This window comes from Sciurus carolinensis, chromosome 16 (genome assembly GCF_902686445.1).
Source record: "Sciurus carolinensis chromosome 16, mSciCar1.2, whole genome shotgun sequence".
In the NCBI taxonomy this organism is placed as follows: Eukaryota; Metazoa; Chordata; class Mammalia; order Rodentia; family Sciuridae; genus Sciurus; species Sciurus carolinensis.
The window spans coordinates 15,647,444-15,667,974 of NC_062228.1; the positions used below are offsets into that span (position 1 = coordinate 15,647,444).

The 20,531-nt window shown below is 43.8% G+C and overlaps 1 protein-coding gene across 4 annotated transcripts; it reads left to right on the forward strand.

The window, feature by feature from the left end:
• The first annotated feature begins 6,033 nt into the window (after positions 1-6,033).
• Positions 6,034-15,256, forward strand: Nqo1 (NAD(P)H quinone dehydrogenase 1). Of its 4 annotated transcripts, XM_047529679.1 has the most exons (8): positions 6,034-6,203; positions 6,871-7,142; positions 8,286-8,327; positions 8,788-8,952; positions 9,065-9,195; positions 11,776-11,889; positions 12,735-12,836; positions 14,072-15,245. In XM_047529679.1, the coding sequence occupies exons 2-8, from the start codon at positions 7,010-7,012 to the stop codon at positions 14,375-14,377; spliced, it is 993 nt and encodes a 330-aa protein (XP_047385635.1). In that variant the 5' UTR covers positions 6,034-6,203; positions 6,871-7,009; the 3' UTR covers positions 14,378-15,245. The 4 variants fall into 4 exon arrangements, with proteins under 4 accessions (XP_047385635.1, XP_047385638.1, XP_047385637.1 ...); XM_047529682.1 differs by lacking the exon at positions 11,776-11,889 and having other exon boundaries at positions 14,072-15,256; XM_047529681.1 differs by lacking the exon at positions 8,286-8,327 and having other exon boundaries at positions 14,072-15,244.
• The last annotated feature ends 5,275 nt before the right edge of the window (positions 15,257-20,531 follow it).

Below are 20,531 nucleotides of genomic sequence, written 5' to 3' on the forward strand. Positions count from 1 at the left end.
AAAATGGGGGTTTATTCCCTATCTGATAGCATACATAAAATTTATCTCAAAGAGGAAAATTCTTAGGTGAAAAAAAAAAAAACACTTGGTAAAATTTTCATGATTTGGGATTAGGCAATGATATCTCAGCTATGACACCAAAACCATAAATCCATAAAAGAGAAAGCTGGAAGTTAGAATGCTAGGAATAAGCAGATCTCAGATACTTACAGAGAGAAAAAGTGGGTCAGATCCAAATGATCAGTAAGCAGATAATGAAAAATTCTCAACAACCCCCAAACCTGGAGAGCGTATGTCAATGCGTTCAAAGTCCTAAGGGACAATTTTCAGCCTAGGATTCTATGCAGGAAGGTAGGTAGATATGCAATGTATAAGAAAATTGCCTTTCCACATAGTCTTTCTTAGAAACTATTGGAGAATATATTCCACTTGGGAAAAGAAAAAAAAGGGAGAAGAAGGAAGCCAGGCAGAGTGGTGTAGCCTGCAGTCCCAGCAGCTCTGGAGGCTGAGACAGGAGTCTTGTAAGTTTAAGGCCAACCTCAGAAATTCCAAGACACTGTCTCAAAAATAAAGAGACTGGGGATGTGGCTCTGTGGTAAAGCATCCTAGGTTCAATTCCCAGCACCAAAGAATAAGTAAAAAAAATTCTGTATAAGTATTAAAACAAAAATATTTTTTAAAAGATGTGTTCATGTATTATTTCAGTAATGAAAATGAATGATTAAAAACAAAACCAGTATAGCCTAAATTCTCCTTTTACAGGTGAGAAAACCAGTAAATCTAAAATCTGAATTCAAATCAAATTCTTAGATTTGATATTTTACAGTTATATAAAATGTGAATTCTGCAACTTTTCTGTAATTCCAAAGTAAAATTTTATCTGAAAGCTTCAAGGAGTCCAGCGTCTTCCTGTAAATTTTGGGGTTTGTTATTTTTTGTTGTTGTTGTTGTGTTGTTGTTTGGTAACAGGGATTGTACCCAGCGGCACTTAACCACTGAGTCACATCCCCAACCCTTTTTATTTGGGGACAGCATCTCACTCAGTTGCTTAGGGCCCCTTGCTAAGTTGCTGAGGCTGACTTCACACTTGTGATCCTCCTGCCTCAGCCTCCTGAGCCACTGGGATTACAGGCATGCGCCATCACATCTGGCTGGTCAACTTTTTTATAATGTAAATTTTCAAATGGATGTGTAATTAAGAATAGGATAATGAAACGTGTGTGTGTGTGTGTGTGTGTGTGTGTGTGTGGTGGCATACACCTATAATCCTAGCTAGTTGGGTTGTGGCAGGAAGATCACAAGTTGAAGGCCAGTACCTGGGCAACATTGTGAGATCCTCTCATTTCTCAAAAAAAAAAAAAAAAAAAAAGCAGGGCAGCAGGATCACAAGTTGGAGTCCAGCTTCAGCAACTTAATGAGACCCTGTTTCAAAATAAAAAGGGCTGGAGATATAATTCGGTGGTAAAGCACCCCTGGGCTTAATCCCTAGTACAAATAAAAAGGATAATGAATCAACCTCTATGTACCCAACACTCAGTTTCAATACTCAACATTTGCAAAGGCACTGAAGCGCGTCCCCGCCCACTCACCAGATGCGCACATGCCCCTGCCCTCCCGATGCACGATGCACGGCCTTCTAGCTGCTGCAGTATCTCTGGTCTGTGCTTGACAGACACGCCTCTGCGAAGAGCCGTTCGGTACCTGGTCTCCTGCTCATCCGCACTCTGTCACATGCAGTTGCTCTGCCTCCTTGGTCTGAACCTAGAAGGTCCTTCTCAGGATGCTGCCCCAGGTGCCCCTCAGTTGGCACTTCCTAGAAATGGTAATGTCCTTCAAGGCTTTACAGCAGTCACGGTGTGGCGGGAAGCAGGTGGCACACTCAAAAGTGTTTGGGCAAAGTCAAGGGAACCAAACTGGGGTGGTGAGGCACCCAGGGACCCACAGCAATGGGAAGCCAGGACCAAGAAACAAAGGGAAGGACCAGTTATGGAGACCCAGGGAGTCAGAGTCACAGGAAGGGGCCACCACAGGAGCGACTCTTCTGAGGATGGCAGGGCACAGAGGTGGCAGAACCTTCTCTCGACGCGTGACCTTTTGCGATATATCCCATTGGCTACACATCTGGAAGCCAGAGCACAAGGGAGCTCAAGGATGCCACCTTCGGTCGGCCTCCTGGGGAGCATAGTAGACAGGACAGGGCAGAGGAGGAGAGAGTAGGGGGACAAAATGGCTGGCACACTGCCAACTCCTCAGTCCATGAGCCTCCACCCCAGCTCAATAGCCACTTGTGACTTGTCACTACCTTATTTGGGCAGCACAGTATGACAATTCCTATTGGCCAGTGCTAACAAGACCTTTCATTTTTATTTTTTGCCCTTTGACCTTTTATTACTCAAAGAAGCTTCATTTTTAAATTCAGCCTTAACTCTTGTGCTTTCAATACTTTGACAATGATGTACTGTTCCTTGGTGAGGAAGGCAGGCTTGCCCCTGTCACAGGCACATTTAGCACACACGGGACAACCACAGGCCTGCAGATGTTTTCTGATCCTAGACAATCTACAAGAACGGTAGGTATCACGACAGGATCCACTCCGAGTCTGCCCGGGCACTGCCACTCGTAGGCTTGGGTGCTTTGCCCACCTTATTGGTATAAAGGTAAACAATTCTATCACCAGTGTTTCCGGACACCCGAGTTTTGTTAGAGGCTGTTTGGTAGGAAAGCCTGTGACAGATGTCAAACACTAGATCATTCTGGGTGCTTCTAGACACCTTCCCAAGAAGAGGAAAAAGAAAATGCTTACAAGTCAAAGGGACTGAACTCAGGGGCACTCGACCACTGAGCCACATCCCCAGCCCTACCTTGTATTTTATTTAGAGACAGGGTCTCACTGAGTTGCTTAGTGCCTCACCCTTGCTAAGGCTGGCTTTGAATTTGAGATCCTCCTGCCTTAGCCTCTGGAGCTGCTGGGATTATAGGTATGTGCTGAACCACATCCCCAACCCTTTTTAATTTTTGAGACAGGTTCTTGCTAAGTTGCTTAGAGCCTCACTAAGTTGTCCTGGTCCCAAATTTGCAATTCTCCTGCCTCAGCCTCCTGGGCCGCTGGGATTATAGGTGAGTGCCACAGCACCCAGCTATGGTTTTAATTCTTAGATGCAGTCATCTCCGATCAGTTTCCACTCCTAGGAGATACACTTGAAATGTGGTGTTTGATGGTTCCAGAGGTTGCTGCATTCTAATTAAGTGCTTTTGCCTCTAAGTCTTCAATTATTAACTTTATACAGTATCAATTTACTTTGTATTATGAAGAAATGGTTTACTTACAGTTAAGGCTCCAACAAGAGTGAGATGCTGCTGCCTCAGGCACAAAATCTAAGGAGACTCAATGATTGCAATAATTTTAATACAGTATTAAAAAAAAAAAAAACAGGGCTGTGGTTGTGGTTCACTAGTAGAGCGTTTGCCTACCACATGTGAGGCACTGGGTTTGATCCTCAGCACCACATAAAGATAAATAAAGGTAGTGAGCCTATCTACACCAAAAATATTTTAAAAGACAAAAGAATAAAAAAGTCTAGGGTAAACAAATGTTAAATAAAAGATACCGTTGATACTGCCATTTACCGGTGACCAGTTCTGCTCCTTCTAATGTTGAAGATTGAACACTAGAGAAGCACACCAAGGCAAGCATATTAAGCAGGTTTTATTTAACAGTAATAATACAGACTTCTCCCGGCAGAAGGGGGCCATGGCTGATGTTCTAAAAGTCCCCCAAGAAGTGAGCGCGCCCTACATCTTTTAGAGGTTAAAGTCTCTTTTGTTCTTCAGTTCTCTCCCCCGCTTATCTCTCCTTCCTGCTTACTTGACTAGGCCTGTTTTTTCATTAAGTGAGAAACCATGGGCAGGGGGAGGGCCAGGGTGATTCAGGCAGATAACGGTCCAAGGGGCACCAATTAGCAGCCCCTTGTTTGCAGTCCTTGATAAAGGCAGGTGAATTTGGTGACATTCTGTTCTTCCAGGGGCAGTCTCCAACTTCCAGAGGCAGATGGCTTAATGGCCTCCATTTCCTCGATTTGACCCGAACCCCTATTTCTACACTAACTACCTGTTCTTAATTCTGGCTTCACCATGGTATTACTAGTTTCTCCTTTCTCTTAGGCTCAGTATGGCTTGGTAATGTCACTAATCCTGTCTTTACCATTTCAATATTTTGCTCATCATGATTTGTTTTGGGTATTAATTTTGATTTTCAGAAATACTGCATTCAAGTATTATTTATCTGGAAGGCAAAGCTTTCCAGGACCATCTCAAAATTGGCACCACTGGTAAGGGCCCTGTACTCTCTAGCTCCCTTCCCTCCTTCAGAATCATCACTTTCAAGTTTAATTCCTTTTTTTCTAGACCCTCTATCGGGTAAGATTGAAAGACCCTCAGACCTCCTGTCCAAGGAAGAACTCACGTGATCACTGGCTGCAAAAGCAAGAGGCAGTTTATTGATTACACAGGCGCCTGCGGGTGCTCAGTAAAACCTCAGCCGGAGCTTCGGTGAACTGGCACACCGGGCTTTGGGGTACAGGTTTTTATAGGGTAAAGGGGCAGGTTTCGCGCGCGCGGTAAGCAACAGGTTTCTTATTGGTTATTTTGAATCCAGCATTTAGACATCCTTGGAAAAGCCATAAATTTACTTTAACTGGAGAGGGGGATGATAGAGACACAGACAGAGACACAGGCTTCCCCAAATTGCCCGCAGCCTCGCACTTCCGCACCTGCATAAACACAGGTTTTCCCTAATTGCCCGCAGCACGGGTCGTAAAACTGGTAAAGAATGTATAAACACAGACTTCTCTCACCTTATCTGTGAAGGCTAGGGGAGCTGACCCGAGAAGGAACCTTGTTAAGGATAACCCTCCTCTTGGAGGTCAGAGCGGCTCAGAACTTAAGATGCCATGCTTCACAAGCCATAATTTTACTTTGTCATTTACAGTCCTTCGTTATCTCATCCTATTTACTCTGTCCTTGGTCAGGAATCTGGTATCTGAAGTTTTACAGGACAGTTTTATAGTTCCTGCTTATCAGCTCCGGTTAGTTTAGGCATCCTCTGACTTTCCCAATTATCCTGCTCTTTCTTAGCTAAATCTTTAGATAAACACCTTTAACATGCCCTGATAGTTTTCTCTTTTCTCTTTTAAAATAGGCCCGAGCGGGTGGTGCAGGGGTCTTTTCAAGATGACTTCAGTGTAACTTAAGATTTTAAACTTCTGCTCTTCTGTTCCATACCCTAAGCTATGTGTGAAGCCATTAAACTTTCATCCGCCCCATAGCTGCTATCTCCCTCACCCGCCTTGCCCTACCTAGTTCAAGGGAGGCAAAGCAGGTTAATTCCCCATTGCTTGGCATGAGGAGCGTGCATGCAGGGAAGTGGACTCTGTGCCCCTCATCCCGCTCCAGGTCTGAACTGAACCTTATCAAGGAAGAAACTATTGATTTCCACCCGAGCAAGGCTCCCTGGTGCTCTCAAGTCTGGAGTCACAGTGACTCAGCAGAATCAGATGAAATGATCGTAATCAGTCTCACCTAGGTTTTTGTTTTTTAATATCTTTATTTTGTTTATTTAGTTTTTATGTGGTGCCAGGAATCCAAGCCAGTGCCTCACATGTGCTAGGCAAGCATTCTTCCACTGAGCTACAACCCCAGCCCCCAACTCACCTAGTTTTTTGTCCACCCCTTTGGGTAAAAGGCTCTTTTTATGGGACTGGGAAAGGCCAGACTCCCAACATCCAACAGAGGCTGGGCCTCCACGGGGAATTATCCCTTTTGCATCTTCAGGTGGTCCTAGGACGGGGTGCCTCCCACACCCACCCAGATCCTTCAGGTCTCCTTGACCCCAAGAAAACCTTCTTGACTTCCACATCCAGGGCCCAGGCTGGATACTGAGATACTTCCTGTATCTCAGCCCTGGCGTCCTCTGCCCAGGGCCCCCGGGTGCAGTTGTCCGGCCCCACCCTCGCTGGTCACCTGGGCTGGGCCAGGCGGGATATAAACCCGCGGGTGCCCAGCACTTGGAATACCTCCCGCGTTGGAGCTCGCGCAGCCCTTGGACTTCCTTGCCCCGCCCCCAGGGGTCGCCCCGGCAACCAGCATTCCAACCAATCAGCGCTCCGGATCTGCTCCTCCGCCTCGCGCAGTGGGAGCCATGGTCGGTGAGTTCTGCTGGCTGCGTTAAGCACCATCTCGATCGCGGTTCCTCTGAAGGAGGATGCAGGGTTTTGGCTTTGAGTTTTGGCCCTTGACCCAAACTGAAAAGTGAAGCGATTAGAGTCCCGGGGTGCGCCCTGACCTATCTGGTAACAGGGGGCTTCCGTTACTACTCCAGAGTCTGGGATCCTCCTTCAACCCAGCTTCACCAACTCTGGAACTTAGGCGTGGTAGCAAAAATTCCGGTCAGAGTCGGACACCGACCATCAGAGGCCATGTCTGGCCCAGTGACCTGGTAGTATTTAAAACACCTTGGAATAACTTGCCAGGACATTTAAAATACAAATAGGTGCCAGGCCAGTGGCGCACCCCTGTAATCCCAGCTACTCTGGAGCCTAAAGCAGGAGGATCACAAGTTTGAAGCAGGCCTGGGTGTTTTAGCAAGACCCTGCCTCAAGCCGGGTGGTGGTGGGGGAGTTATTTTACTTTAAAAAGTGTGGATTCCTGGTTTCTGGAAGAAAACAGGAAAATCTGGCAACTGGGGACTGGAGCTGGTAAAGCAACTGCCTGGCTGCCTTTAGTTAGATAGAAACCAGAACCAACTCCTGGGAGACACTTTCCAATATGACTGTTGGATTGGGCAAACCTGATTTGGTCTTGGGTCCATTTTAGTGACAGTCCCTGCCCTTGCCACCTCCTGGGGTCCTTAGAGGTGACCACAACTCTTGTCTGGTGGGCTGACTGGCCTCTGAATACATCCTTGACCAGCTGTGACACCTCCGGTCGACTGCCAGAGGACCTCATTCTGAGAATGGACAGCACTTGGATTTATTTAGAAAGCATTTCCTCAAGCGGGGAAGTACTCCACCTTTTTGCCATTTCTTTCTCTGAATCTAGCACTCCTGTAAGAACTCATGAATTCACTGAATCTCACCTTGGTAAAAGTAAGTAGGGGAGGAGATTGTCATTGCAGGTGGCAATCTACAGTTGTGAGAATTTCTACAAAAAGGTCTGATTTGCTGGTTGGAAACCACAGCTTGAGTGGCTGGGAGTGACAGCAGGGAAGGGTTTTTAATGGCTATAAGGCTTCCAGCATGGGTGTTAGTTGCTGTTTCCCTCTGTAGTAGCCCCTCTCCCCCTTTTGTGGGAACATTCAAGACTCCAAGGGATGCCTGAAACCATAGACAGTACAGAAAGCTATGTATACTGTTTTCCCCTACACCTGTATACCTGTGATAAAGTTTATTTAATTAAGTAGTACCATAAGAGAGAACAATATTAGTAAAGTAGAACAATTAGAACAATATGCTGTAATAAAAGTTACTTAAAACCTATGTTATTTATTTCTGATATGTTCCATGTAACACTTTCGGACCTGAATTGACCAAGGGTAACTGCAAGCATGGAAAGTAAAACCATGGATTGGGGGGTCTACTGTACTTCATTCTTCAGCTGCCCTGAGACCCTGGCACCCCTCCTCCAATTAGAGCAAGAACTATTTTCCGATTTTTCAGTTCCATAGTTCCATCGTATGTTCTATATGTGTAACAAACACAAAAAGAGGGGGAGGGTGGTATTGAGGGGGAATGGGGAAATATGAATTTTTTTTTTTCTTTGCACTGCCAGGGATTGAACCCAGAGCCTTGTGCTTGACAGGCAAGCACTCTATGAACTGAGCTATATCCCCAGCACAAGATCTGGATCTTTTGTAACTGTTGTTCTATTTTTGGTAAGGGGAATTGAACTCAGGGGCACTCGACTACCCTGAGCCACATCCCCAGTCCTATTTTGTATTTTATTTAGAGACAGAGTCTCACTGAGTTGCTTAGTGCCTCACTTTTGCTGAGGCTGGCTTTGAAGTCGCAATCCTCAGCCTTCCCACCCACAGGGATTGCAGTTGTTTGCCACCACACTTGGCCCCTATAACTGGTTTTAGCTTTACCCAGTGAACTAAATCTTGAAATATTGACCAAAGCATCCAGAGCATTTATTTGAAGCAATGTATGGGATTCACACCCACATTCTCTCCAGGAGTCAAATAAGAATAGAATAGGTGCAAAATACCCAAAACTGCCTTGTATTTCTAGTAGGTTTTCTTCGATTGGTTATTCTTCCTGCAAAAGGATCATGTGAGTGATAAATCTTTTACTGATAACAATCCTGTCCATTAAAATAGTCAGCCACAATCCCTTTCCTTCTCTGCCAAATAAACCTCTTTCATAAATTACCTGTCTGTGGTATTCACTTACAGCAATAGCAGAGAGACTGAGACGCATACTAATAACCTCATGTCTCAAAAAGCAACCTCTTCCTTTATGGTCCCCTGCTCCCTACAGCTCAAGCTTTGCTGGTTGGTACAGCAAAATCTGAAAACAGAACTGCTCCAAATCTGAAACTTTTTGAGGGCTGACATGATGTTGGGTTTTGGAGCCCTCTGGATTTCTAATCTGGGGGAGGTGTGTACAACTGATAAAGTCTAAGCAAATATTCCCAAACCTGAAGAACTCTGAAATCTGAAACACATCTGGTTGCCAGCATTTCAGATGAGGGATCCTCCCCCTGTAACACCTCATGTGTGTCTCTCTGTAGTCAGAAGAGCACTGATCGTTCTGGCTCACTCTGAGAGGACATCCTTCAACTATGCCATGAAAGAGGCTGCCGTGGAGGTTCTGAAGAGGAACGGATGGGAGGTGGCCGAGTCCGACCTCTATGCCATGAACTTCAATCCCATCATTTCCAGAAAGGACATCACAGGTAGGGGCTACCCCTCCCCCTCTAATTTGTTCTTTGTGGGACTGTTTGCCTGTGGACTCTGTGGCCCATCCTTGGCCCCTCTGGCCTCAACCTCTCTTGTTCCTCTTGGCAGGTAAACTGAAGGACCCTAAGAATTTCCAGTACACTGTCGAGTCTTCTCTAGCCTATAAAGAGGGCTGCCTGAGCCCAGATATTGTGGCTGAACAAAAGAAGCTGGAAGCTGCTGACCTGGTGATATTTCAGGTATAGTAAGGACAGGACATCAGAAGCAGGGTCGATAGCCGGGCCCAGCGGCACACAGCTGTATTCCCAGCTACTCAGGAGGCTGAGGCAGGAGAATCCAAGTTTGAGGCCAGTGTGGGCAACTTAGTGAGACCCTATCTGAATATGAAATAAAATAAAAAGGGCTGGAGATGTTGCTCAGAGGTACAACACTTGTCTACCATGGGTTCAGTCCCCATCCTGCCCACCCCCACGCCTCCCCCCAAAAAGAGGGACACTTGTGTTCTTTTGTCCTAGACATGTCACTTAATTATCTGTGGAACACAGAACATTACCCCATTTTGCTGCATTCTCTGTGATTAAAGGTGATTGCTTCACAGGTGCTGTGTAACTGATTTACAGCTGTTGTGAACCTGGCTGTATTACTCTTTGCACATGGGAATGTGACAAGGACAGATAAGCCTTCAGCTTATTTTCTCCAGCATATCTAATCTTCCCTTCATTTAGTGGTCCCTGATGGACTCTCCCAAAGTTTGCACTTCTCCCGTCTCTTCCGGAGAGTCCCAAACAGGTTGCTGAGTGACGCGTGAGACACTAACTTCTCTGCTGGTGCAGGGTCCTGGCTCTGGCCCTGCTGGATGTGTTCCTGCAGCACGCTGTGGCTTTTCTTCTCCCCAGAGCCACCTCTCTGCTTAGCAGACAACACTGGACAGTGTGTCCGTCCTGTCGGCCTCTTCCCTGTGAGTGCCAGACTCCATGCAATGACTTCGCGGTTACCAGTTCCCACCCGCCTTCTGATACCCAGCATGGCGAGTTCCACAAGGGGGGTGGAACAGGCTCAGCTGCACAGCAATCGACTCTCCTTCCCCGAGACTGCGGTTATGAACTGATGCCCAGGCTGTTAGCTGGTGTCCTGAAGGAGGCCATTTTTCCTTTCCTCTTTTTTTTCCCTGGGGATCAACCCAGGGCTTTGGTTATGCTGGGCAAGTGCTCTACCCCAGAGAACACAGGATGACTCTTTGACCCACATTTTCTTTTCTCCCTCTTTCCCCCCAGGGCTGGGGATTGAACCCAGAGGTCTGCTCTACCTGAGTTACACCCCTGTCCTTTTTGTTTTTGTTATGTTGTCCAGGCCTTTAACTTGCAGTCCTCTTGCTTCAGCTGTCCAAGTTACTGGGATTAAGGTGTGTGCTACCACCCTGGGCTTGAGCCATATTTTCTGCTGCATCATATTGTAGAATAGCGAGGCAGCAGCCAGGGCAGCTTTCAGTTCCAGAATCACCATGTTTTGGAACTGGAGAGAACCTGGATGGTCTTTACATTTGGCATTTACTTTATGTTTAAGTTTTCTTCATTATCAGTACAACTACGCAGGTTGTGCACTTCCAAACAGCACTAAGGGCAAATGTAAACACTGCCGATTTGTGTATTTATTATAACACTTTTATGAAAGATGTCAGGTAAAGGCTTGTTCTGGCAAAATCAGTGCCCTATGGCAGTGTTTTTTTTTTTTTTTTAGGTACTAAGGATTGAACCAGGGGTACTTTACCACTGAGCTACACCCACGGCCCTTTTCTTTTTTATTTTGAGAGAGTCTCACTAAGTTGCTGAGACTGGCCTTGAACTTGAAATCTTCCTGCCTCAGTCTGAGCCACTGGGATTGCAGGTGTGTTCCCCCACACACCTGGTTTATCTGACTTCTTGCCCTGACAATAGCAGACTAAGGACCATAGAAGTATTTCTCCTTGATTCTCGATTTAAAGAGAGGACAATGAGTTGGGCACGGTAGTGCACGCCTGTAATCCCAGTGACTCAGGAGGCTGAGGCAGGTGGGTCAGGAGTTCAAGGCCAGCCTCAGCAATTCAGCAAGGCCCTAAGCAACTTAGTGAGACCCTGTCTCAAAAGAAAATAAAAAGGGCTGGGGATGTAGCTCAGTGGTTCAATCCCTGGTACCAAAAAAAAAAAAAAAAAACCAAAAAAAAGATAAGACTTTCTCATGGGAATTCCCTGATAAACCTTATTCACACTGACCGTTTATTTGCATTTTAGTGGTTTTATTTATTTTTACAGAGATGTGTACAAGGGACAATCATATTTTTGGTGCTACACCTATTAATGTAAATTCTTGGAGGAAATACTGATTTAGGCATCACACATTGAAACAAATCTTATCTGAAATCCTTGCTATTTAGACTTTGCTGCCAAGTGTGATTTCACAAAAATGAATCTTATTTGCATATGGCTTTATTCAGATACAGCCAATATTTACATTTTTAGTCAGAAACCATAGTGCCAAGTTGGCTGAGCAAGGACAATAATTTTCTTGTCATTCTGAGTTTCATGCCGTATGTGTTTCTTTTTAATTTATTTATTTATTTTGTGGCGGGGGTCTCACTGTGTTGCCCAGGCTGGCCTCCAAGTCCTGAGGTCAAGCAATCCTCCCACCTCAGCCTCCTGGACCTACAGGCATGCACCACTGAACCCTGCCAGTTTCCTTTTCCTGAATGTGCCAACTCCTCCAGAGGGGATGACGGAGCCAGTGCTCTGAGCCTTCTTCTGTGTGGGGCCTGCTTTGACCTCTTGGCTGTCTTCTGTCCCCAGTTCCCCTTGCAGTGGTGTGGAGTCCCTGCCATAATGAAAGGCTGGTTTGAGCGAGTGTTCCTAGGAGAGTTTGCCTACACGTATGCTACCATGTATGACAACGGTCCTTTCCGGGTAGGTGCACGGTTCTGAGTTTTCTAACAGCTAGATTCTGGGTAGATTCTATCCTAGGCAACCTCGGAGCACAGCCGGGCACCACAGCCAGGCTCTAGGTAGGTCCTTGGGGAGAGATGCGTAACTAGTTTTTTTTTTTTTTTTTAATTTTGTTGTTGTTGGACAGAATACTTTTCTTTTTATTTTTATGTGAGTCTGCTAAGGATTTAACCCAGTGCTTCACATGTGCTAGGCAAGTGCTGTGCCACTGAGCTACAATCCCAGCCCCGTAACTAGGTTTTTATATGAAATGATGTGATGTTTGGAATTTGTTTAAAAATATTCCAGGAAAAAAAAAAAAAAAAAGAGGATTTAGGAGATTAGATTAAGCTAGAATGGTGGCGGCCAGGACGTGACGCGGTGGCAGAGCTGCTTGCCTAGCAGGTGCGAGGCCGTGGGTGCAATCCCCCAGAATATAAAAATAAAGAAAGTTTGTCTTGTCTCTTGGAGACCCAAATAGTATACAAGAAACATTTTGACACTTTTAGGGGAAAGGTCTTATGCCTAGCACTGTGGGCAGATGGATTAAAAACAACAAGTAACTCCACCCAGGCAGCCAATGCTGGTTTGGGGACTATGACAGCTTCAACCTGTTGGCCACATGCAGGTGTGTGAAACCCTTGGCCGGCCCTGGCCATCTGTCTGTTGACCAGCTAGGCTGAAACTTCTACAGGGTCATGCTGGGTGGCTCAGAGGAGCCAGAGTATGAACAGGGTGGGCTTGTGTGGCCCTTTCCCTGGGGCAGTTTCATTAATTTACTGTGACCAAAGAGAGGCGGGGTAATGAGCTTGTTTTCTCTTTCACAGAATAAGAAGGCCATCCTTTCCATCACCACTGGTAGCAGTGGCTCCATGTACTCCCTTCAGGGTATCCACGGGGACATGAACGTCATTCTCTGGCCAATTCAGGTACTTCATTTTTCATGACCCTTCAGGGGAATTAAGATAGACATGAGGTGTGGAGATAAAGTATGGTAATAGCTGGGCATGATGGTGCATGCCTGCCATCCCAACTATTCAAGAGGCTGACGCAGGAGGATTGCAAGTTCAAGGCCAGCTGGACAACACAGTGAGACCCATCAAAAACAAACAAACAAACAACAACAAAAAAAAAACACATAGTAGTGATTGAGAACTGCTGGCAGTTCTCTTTAGGAGCTTGCCTGACTTCCTAGGTGCCTGTGTTTCTAGCAATCCTCTTTGTGCACACGTGGTCAAACATTACTCTCTCCTAACCGAGAACTAGTGCACACGGGCCTTTCCCAGGACCCTGGTCCCTTTGCATTACTCACGTCTCTCTCTAATCTTCCTGGCCTCCTCCAAGTTTCTGCCACAGTCTCACAGACTATGAGAGCCCAGGACAATTTAAAGGATGATTCAGTTTAGCCTGTTTTAGAGATAAATAAAACTGAAGTCTGAGGTGGGCTTGTTGCTGTCACCGGACTCTCAGGGAGGGGGTGGGGAGGAGAGCAAGTGAAGTGCTCTTCCACCTGGAAGATCCTTTGTTACTACCCATCTTGTTCTGTGGAGAGGCGGAGAAATGCACATCTGCACGTCTTGGCAAGAGTCAGCTGCCAAGAAGCTGAAACTCTCCCTAACGTAATAGAATTTGCAGCACATTTGGCAGAGGATCCAGGTTGGCACGCTTTCAAGGTTTTGTTCTTGTAAAGAGCACAGCTGACTAGGCTCAAACAGGTAACAGCTAGGTAGGGAGGGCAGGAGGTGAGAGAATAGAATTGTAATTCCCCAGGGTACCCCAGACCTCCTTACTGGAGTCTCATGGGGAAGCCCAGACCAAAGTTTGGAGTTTGGGTTCTTTTCTTCCTTCCTTCCTTCCTTCCTTTCCTTTCTTTCCTTCCTTCCTTCCTTTCTTTCCTTCCTTCCTTTCTTTCCTTCCTTCCCTTTCTTTCTTTTCTTTCCTTTCTTTCCTTCCTTCCCTTTCTTTCCTTCCTTCATTTCCTTCCTTCCTTTCCTTTCTTTCCTTCCTTCCTTTCCTTTCCTTTCTTTCCTTCCTTCCTTTCCTTTCTTTCCTTCCTTCCTTTCCTTTCTTTCCTTCCTTTCTTTCTCTTTTTTCTTTTTCTTTCTCTTCTTTTTCTTTCTTTCTTTCGGTCCATGACTTACCTCTGTGTTTCATGTCTCCCCAGAGCGGCATTCTGCATTTTTGTGGTTTCCAAGTCTTAGAACCACAACTGACATACAGCATTGGGTACCTTCCACCAGAGGCCCGAACTCAGGTCCTGGAAGGATGGAAGAAACGCCTGGAGAAGGTTTGGGATGAGACACCACTGTATTTTGCTCCAAGCAACCTCTTTGATCTAGGCTTCCAGAAAGGATTCTTACTGAAAAAAGAGGTACAAGAGGAGCAGAAAAACAAGAAATTTGGCCTTTCTGTGGGCCATCACCTGGGCAAGTCCATTCCAACTGACAACCAGATCAAAGCCAGAAAATAAGATTCAATAAAACTTGAATCCCTTTCTAGGTATCTTTTTTTCAGTTTCCCTTACTTGCTTTAGTTTTTAAGATTTGGGTTTCTCTCTCTCTCTCTCTCTCTCTTTCTTTTTTCCCCCACAAGGAATGAAAAGGAGAAGGAGTAGACTGCATTTATATATTTTTGGATAGTTTTACTATTAAATGCAACTGATTCTTATGATTGCTATTACGACATATAACCCAAATCTTACTCGGTTCCAGAAGCCGTTTGGAATATAAAGCAGACAAGTATAGATAGATGATATATGCTAGAAAATATTCTTTTAAGGTCATCTACACAATTTAATTCCTTTTTAAAGGGCTAGAGAATATCCAATTCTCTAAAGATCTGTTTCTTTTAATTACCTCTGTGGTTTTTGGCAGAAGGGAATTGCTCAGAGAAACAAGTGACTGCCTCCCTTTAGCCTAAGGGACTGAACTTGCTTACTAGTTAGCAATCTAATGCTTGTTCTTGACACTTATTGGTTTTAATTACTACACAATGACTAATGCACCTCATGTGTTACTCTTTCTTCAGCTTCTGTTTCTATATAGTACACAGATTCCTTGAAATGAGTAGCTAATAAGTCTCTTCTTTACCTCAATCTTCTAATTTAATGGTTGCAAAAATAAATCAACATATCCACAACCTACATCTGCTATTCAATAGTTAACAGTAGCCTTACACACACACACACACACACACACACACACAAACCTTTCTGATCTATATGGACTTCTGAAAGGCTATTTTCTGTATCATCTTTTCTTTGAGGATATTTTGTTTTGTTTTGTCTGGGTACTGGGGATTGAACCCTGGGGTGCTCTACCACTTGAGCTCTATCCCTGACCCTTTTTTTTTAAAAGATATTTTTACTGGTAGATGGACACAATGCCTTAATTTATATATATGTGGTGCTGAGAATCGAGCCCAGGGCCTCACACATGTTAGGCAAGCACCCTACCACAACCCCAGCCCCACAACCCTTTTTAATTTTTGAGACAGGGTCTCACTGAGCTGCTGAGGCGGGCCTCGAATTTGTGATTATCCTGCTTCAGTAGCTGGGATTACAAGTAGGCACCACCACACCCACTAAGGATGTTTTTAATCCCATGACTTTTGGAATGGAGTTGCAGGCCTAGAGTTTTTAACTTTGATAAATAATTTTGGTGAATTTATATTTTGGTGTTGGGGATCAAACCCAGGGTCTCAGTCATGTTAAGCAAGTATTCTACTAAACTATGTCTCCAGCCCCCAACGTTGGCATAAGATTCTAATTTTTCATTTAAATTTTTGAAATGCATCTATTCCTATTGTTGGCACAACTCAAGTGGAATATGATAAAAGACTGCCCTCTTGTGGTGCATTGCAAGAAAACAAGAGAATTGATGCAAAACCAGGTGGCCTGGAAAAAAAAAAAAAAAAAAAAACGGGAAAGTGCCTCTGCCCTGGTAAGGAAATGATGTCACGGGGACTGACTGGGAGAAATTCCTTTGCCAGATGCAAACTAGCACTGGGTGTTTGCCCCTCCACAATATCCACAATGGCAGATGGCTAGGTGTTTCAGTGTGAAATTGTTTTCTGTTGCCTTCCTCATCACAGCAATTTTGTACAAATTTCTGAATGCTCTAAATTAAATGAATAAAATTAATCTTTTACATAACAGACCTATACTTCTCGGTATCAGTGAAGCTAATGTTGGAGACATGCAGGCCACAGTGAGGACTGGTGGAAGATGGGATGTGGGGAAGAAGCCTTTATGGTTTTGTGACTTGAGAGCTTGCCCAGCAGGGATGCTTCAGACTGAAAGGTCATGGGACAACCTATAATGATGCTCTCAGGAAACTTCAAAAACATTGAAAAGAGAGCCAGAAGAGTAGGGTAGAGAGCAAGTAAAAGCTCTTGGGCGTGCACCTGCGATCCCAGGTAATTTGGAAAGCTGAGGCAGAATTTCAAGGCCAGCCTGGACTACGCTGTCTCAAAAACAAACCAAGAGCGGTCGCATACACCTGAAATCCCAGTGACTCACAAACTGAGACAGTTCAAAGGCAACCTCAGCAACTTAGTGAGGCCCTAAGCAACTTAGACTGTTTCAAAATTAAAAATAAGGCTGGGGTTGTGGCTGGCTCAATGGTAGAGCACTCACCTAGCATGTGTAAGGCACTGGGTTCAGTTCTCAGCACCGCGTGTAAATAAATAAAGGTCCATCAACAACTAAAAATATATTTTAAAAAGAATTAAAAGGGGCTGGGGAGATAGCTCAGTGGGTAAAGTACTTGCCTTGTAAGCATAAGGCCATGGGTTCGATTCCCAGCACCACACACACACACAAAAAAACATTTTAAAAAAGGACTGGGGATGTAGCTCAGTGGTTAAGCACCCCTGGCTTCAATCCCTGGTACAAAACAGACAAACAAAAATGAAAAAAAGAAATCAAGGAAAAACAGAAAATGCTGTAAACAAATGCCTTAGGGTAAGTTATTTATTTTGATTTGTCCAATCAACAGGCTCAGCACTCTTAGGCACTAGGGACTCAGCAGTGAATTAAGTGCTTTCCCTCATGGAATTACAGTCTTGTGAAGAATGGTAGTTAACAAATACATCAGGAGGTGAAAAATCCTCCTCGGAAGGAAAAGGGGAAATAGGGATGGAATAGAGGGAGTTTTGTTTTGTATAGGACAATCAAGAAAAAACTTTCCTAGCCAGGCATGATGGTGCACACCCAGTGACTCGGGAGGAGGCCAAGATAGGAGGATGGTAAATTCAAAGGCAGCCTCAGCAATTTAGGGATGCCCTACATTAGCAACAACTTGTCTCAAGATAAAAAATAAGAGACTGGGGATGTGGTTCAGTGGTTAAGCACCCATGGGTTCAATCCCCAGTACTAAAAAATTTAAATAAATAAATACAAACCTTTCCCATAAGACCACACTTGAGTAAAGACTTGATAAAGTGAGAATGAGAAATGAAACACTATCTCAAGTACCATCCAGGTAGGATGAATGACCAGTGTAAACCCTGGAGGCAGGAGCCTGCAGTCATGTTTGAGGCAGAGAAAGGGGAGATTGGCTGGTCAGACAATAGCTGGGATCAGAGCACATGGGCTCTTATAAGCATTGTAAGAATTAAGGATAGGAAGTCCATGGAGGGTTTTGAGCAGAAGGTAACAGATCTGACTTCTGTTTGAAAAGGGTAATTCTGATAAGTATGTGAGGCATCAAATGGAAGGGGCAAGGACAGAAACAGGGAGACTTGTTGAGAAGTGGTTACAATTATCTGGGCAACAAATGCTCTGGACTAGGGTGATAGCAATGGTTGTGTTGAGCAGTAAAGATATTTTGAAGGTTGGGGTTACAGGATTTGATAATGGATTGGATCCAGGTCAAATCCCCAAACTCCAAGGTATTTTGGCCTGAGTAGTTAGAATAAAGAAGGGGTGGGATCAGATTTTGGCTTCAGACTCGTTATTTGAGATTAAGCCAGTTGGGTCAACCTGATCTAGGCAGCTGGATATCAGAAACCTGGAGTTAAGGGAGAAATTAATGGCTAGAGATACACACTGATCTAAGGTAGGTATCTTAAGATTGATCTCTAGGGTTCTTCAATGTTAGGAGGTCAAGATGAGAGTGAACAGGAGTAACCACATGTGGCATGCTGAAAGACAAGAAAATGCATCAAGGAGGGAGTGATCAAGTGTGTCATCTATTGCTGATAAGCCACGCAAGATGAGCTTTAAGAGACCACTGGACTTGGCCATGAAGAAGCCTTTCCTTGGTGCTTTTGACAAGTTATTCAAGTAGAATGGTGTTATGAAAGACTGTCTGGAATGAGCTCAAGAAAGAATGGAAGAGCAGTGGAAATAGTGTGGAAGGGAATATATGATCCAAGAAAATTATTTTTTTGTTTTTTTAAGAGATGAGATAGCAAATTTATACACCAATGGGGGTAACAGAAAATTTTGATGCTGAGGACAATTCAAGGACTGGATCTTTCAATAAAGCAAAACTATATAGTATTTAGTGCAAAGAGCAATCAACACTAGTGATACTAATGCAAGGTAAGATTTATGAGACACTATGCCATGAACTGAGTAACTCAATAGGGATTAACTTGCTTAACTCTTGAACTCTCTATAAGGAGAGTTCTTTATTGTTTCCACTTTATAAAAAAGGAAATTGAGGAATGGAGGTTACACAGTAAGGTGTGAGAATCCAGGCTCAACATACAGGTAGATAAACTCAAGAGCTCATGCTTTTACATGGATTACAAGAGTACCAATTAGTACTTCTCTTTTAAACTCCTATGGCTGCTGAGAATCTTACGAGATGACAGAGCAGGGCTCTTGGCCCCTTGTGGATTAAAACTGATCTATTAGGGAGGGAGATGGAGGAGAGAATGAGGACGTAGTGGGGAACACAATCTACCAATTAGGCTATATTGATCTCTGAATATACCACAATGAATCCTGCTTTAGATATGTAATATATATACAATTATAATGGATAGAAATAACAATAATGGGAGACTAGTAGAATACAAGTGGATGAGGGGACGAAGGAGAGAGAAAGGGAAGGTACTGGGGAATGAGTGATTAAACTGTTATGTACATGTAAGAACATGGCATAATGAATCCCACTATTTGGTATAATTATAAAGCACCAATAGAACAACTGGACAATTACCTTTCTTATTTTGGACACTGTATTTAAATTGTGCAAGAAAATGCATAAGCATTTTTGGCAACCATGATCACTTGTAGTCCGATCTTTGGATCATTGCCCACATATGCTATATTTTTGGATCAAAGCTTAAATTTATATTTGTATATATCAGATTTCATTATTATTCTTTTTCAATGCTGTTGGAAGTCACTAAATGCCAAAACACAACTTTAAACTTACTTAGAAAGGCAACATTTTTGAAATCTACATATGGCCTTCTAAATGGCAATTGAATTAGATATATGTTTTAATGTAATAAAAATTATCTATATTTGAAAAGGAGATATAAGCATAATGTCCAAAGCAGTATCTCTTAAGCTTGTTTTGTTTATTTGCAGAGCTGGGGATTGAACCCAGGGCCCTGCACATGCTAGACAAGTGTTCTACACTGAGCTACATCCCCAGCTCCTTTAGTAAAAATTTTACTTTGAGACAGGGTCTTTATAGTTGCCCAGGATGACCTTGAACTTGCAATCCTGCCTTAGCCTTTTGAAGCAATTATAGATGTAGCTGCAATTATAGGTGTGCTTCCAGCTATACTCATAATATACATGTATCATCTATAGTACTATTTCATGTTTTTCTTTAATCTGACACTTTCTTATAATCTGATAGGTAGAAAAATTACATTTTCTTTGTTTTTTTTGTTTTTGTTTTTTTTTTCTTTTTTTTTCAGTACTGGGAATAGATCCCAGGGCCCTACACGTTAAGTACTGTACCTCAGAGCTATATATACTCAGCAGGTTATTACACATAAAAGTTTTTTTTAAACTTTATTTTTCTTTAGTTTTAGATGGACACAATACCTTTACTTTGTTTTTATGTGGTGCTGAGGATCAAACCCAGTGCCTCACATGTTAGGTAAGCGTTCTACCACTGAGCTACAACTCCAGCCCCCAAAGCTTATTTAGTTGCTTGTTTTTGGTACTAGGGATTGAACCCAGGGGTATTCTACCACTGAGCTACATCCCTAGTCCTTTTTATTTTGAGATTGAGTCTTACTAAGTTTCCCAGGCTGGCCTTGAACTTGGAATCCTCACACTTCAGCTTCCCATGGCACTATAGTTACAGGTGTGTGCCATGGGGCCTGGCTCAAACCACTGAGTACTACTAGTAGCTGTATGCATCACACTCTGGTAAACAATAATCTATACAGAAATAAATATCTATATGGAAATAACTACCAAAAAAATAAAAATGGATTACCTCTGGGTGAAGAGTAGGGAGAACTGATTTTCATCAAAAGTATGTACTGCTTTATTAAACATAAAACATTTAGCTGAGTATGTGGCTTACCCCTGTAATTCCAGCTACTCAGGAGGCTGAGGCGGGAGGATCGTAAGTTCAAGACCAGCTTGGGCAATTTAGAGAGACCCCTATCTCAAAATAAAAATACAAGGACTGGGGAGGTAG

Coding starts and splice junctions, on each gene's coding strand:
- Nqo1 (XM_047529679.1), top strand. CDS start 7,010: ATGGACAGCACTTGGATTTATTTAGAAAGCATTTCCTCAAGCGGGGAA. Junction 8,953..9,064: donor TTCCAGAAAGGACATCACAG/GTAGGGGCTACC, acceptor TCCTCTTGGCAG/GTAAACTGAAGGACCCTAAG. Junction 12,837..14,071: donor TCATTCTCTGGCCAATTCAG/GTACTTCATTTT, acceptor ATGTCTCCCCAG/AGCGGCATTCTGCATTTTTG.